The 1,961-nt window shown below is 61.7% G+C and overlaps 1 protein-coding gene across 1 annotated transcript in view; it reads right to left on the reverse strand.

Moving 5' to 3' along the window:
* Window positions 1-1,955, reverse strand: part of FKBP10 (FK506 binding protein 10) — a 26,487-nt gene extending 24,532 nt beyond the window's left edge. The window contains exon 1 of the mRNA XM_006776654.2: window positions 1,641-1,955. Within this exon, the coding sequence (XP_006776717.1) occupies window positions 1,641-1,888 (248 nt within the window). The 5' untranslated portion in view covers window positions 1,889-1,955. The remainder of the gene's footprint in view (window positions 1-1,640) is intronic.
* Window positions 1,956-1,961: the final 6 nt, after the last annotated feature.

Raw genomic sequence — 1,961 nt, forward strand, 5'->3', positions numbered from 1 at the left:
TCTGCCACCCGGGGCCGGGACTGGGGGTCTGGGCGGGGGGGGTGGGTCGTTCATGGGGGGAGAGTCCCGGGCCCAGTTTCCATTAGCCGCGGCTCCCAGAGTGTTACTAGGGGAGCAGGAGGACGCCCCTCCTCTCTACTCGCTTATTGTCGGGAAAAAGCACCCAAAACAAACTTTACGGGAGAAGTCTCCACGGCAGCTTTCCCTGCATCCTTGCCAAGGGCTTGCCCCACGTTTACGGGGTCCTTCTTGGAGCAGAGCCTTACCCCTCAGCTGGCCAGGCTGCTCCCGGGCCCGTGCTGGCGCGCTGACCCGACCCTCCCTGCCTCCACCTCCATCCTGTTTGCTGGGCCCCTGGGGCCTGAGGTGGGGGTGGGGTGGGCCGAAGGGGAAGCAGCTTCTTCCTTCTCTTCCTGCCTCCGGGGACCACCACACCCCCTCACTGGAGGCCTGAGCGAGTGGCTCCGACCCAAGCTCTGCCCCCTCCCCAGGAATGGGGGTGGGGCAGGGCCGGGCCAAGTGACGTGCGTGGGGGAAGCGACTGTTCTGGCCTCATTTCCCCCCCTCTACCCCGTCCCCCACGCTATTTAGCTGGCGGGTAATTGAGGCCGGAACACGCGGAGCAATGGGGCTTGATCTCCATTCGACTTCTGGATTTTGAAGGTGCATTCCTTCTGGAGGCCTTTGCTGTGGCCGAGGGTTCAATCCCGGTCAAGAGCATGCACCTCGGATGCAGGCTGTTGGGGCCCCACCCTGGTTGGGAGGCAACCAATTGGTGTGTCTCTCCCATGTCATGTTTCTCTCTGTCTCTCTGCCTCCCTTCCATTCCCTCTAGAAATCAATGGAAAAAATATTCTTGGGTGAGGGGGGCAAGGTGGACTTGCCAGAGCAGACCAAAGGCCTGCCTCTCTTCTTGCCAGAGCAGAAGCCGGCCTCTCAAACTCCAAGGCTGGCAAGATGGGCGGCAGCCCTGGCCTGGTGGCACTAACTAAGATGGAGGAGGTGGGGGTGCAGGTAGACCTGGAGAGGGAGGTATAACAGTCCTCCCAGGAGCCAGGACAGCAGGTCTGACACGTGGACAGACATGGTCCGTCCCTGCACGCCCAGATCCATCCATGTTATTGTAATGCAGGCTGCTGACAGCCACCCCCTCCTCCCTCTTCTCTAACCACAAAGGCACTGAAACCGGGATGGAAGCGCTGAAGGGAGTCAGGACGGGTGGGAATGTAGGGGTCCCAGGCTGCTCACATGCATCAGGGACCAGGTTCTTCCCCCCAACACTGTAGACTAGAACAGCCTCCTCCTCATGTCCCTAAATAAAGGGGTGGTGAATAGAGCAGTTCACCTTGATTATCAAGCACTTAGGGGGAGTTTGGGGAGCGTGTGTGAACGCAATCAGGGTCCTTGGGAGGCAAAGGTTTGAAATTGAGAGCAGAAGATACATCCCTGGAGAGATGGAAGTCTGGGAGACCACCCCCACCCCTACCCAAGGCGCTGTGTTTGGGTTAGGGGATCAGGGAATGAGCACCAGAAGGCAGACACAGCTTACAAGGGCACCACGGGAAGGAACCCAGGAGCTAAGGGCGCCCGGCCCCGCTGGGGGGTAGGAGTGGTGAGTCTGGGGCCAGCCAACCCATTACCTGGAGTCAAACTTCTTGCCATCCTCAAAAGTGCCGTTGTAGTGGTAGCGCACGAAATCCCCCCTCTGCACCTCGCGGGGACAGGCCCTGGGGATGTGGTACCTCTCGATGACCACGTCGTCCAGGGGCCCCCCGGCCGGGCTGGCGCGGCCCAGCCCCCTCCCCACGGCCTGCACCAGCAGCAGCAACATCTGCAGCAGCGGGGCTCGCAGGAGGGTGGGGGTGCGGGACCCCGCGCCACGGAACATGGTGCCTGGAGCTGGGATCGCCGGCAGTGAGGGCGAACAAGAGAGGAGCCGCCACCGACCTCCGCTCCCGAGT

The sequence above is a fragment of the Myotis davidii genome, unplaced genomic scaffold (assembly GCF_000327345.1).
Source record: "Myotis davidii unplaced genomic scaffold, ASM32734v1 scaffold69, whole genome shotgun sequence".
NCBI classification, from domain to species: domain Eukaryota; kingdom Metazoa; phylum Chordata; class Mammalia; order Chiroptera; family Vespertilionidae; genus Myotis; species Myotis davidii.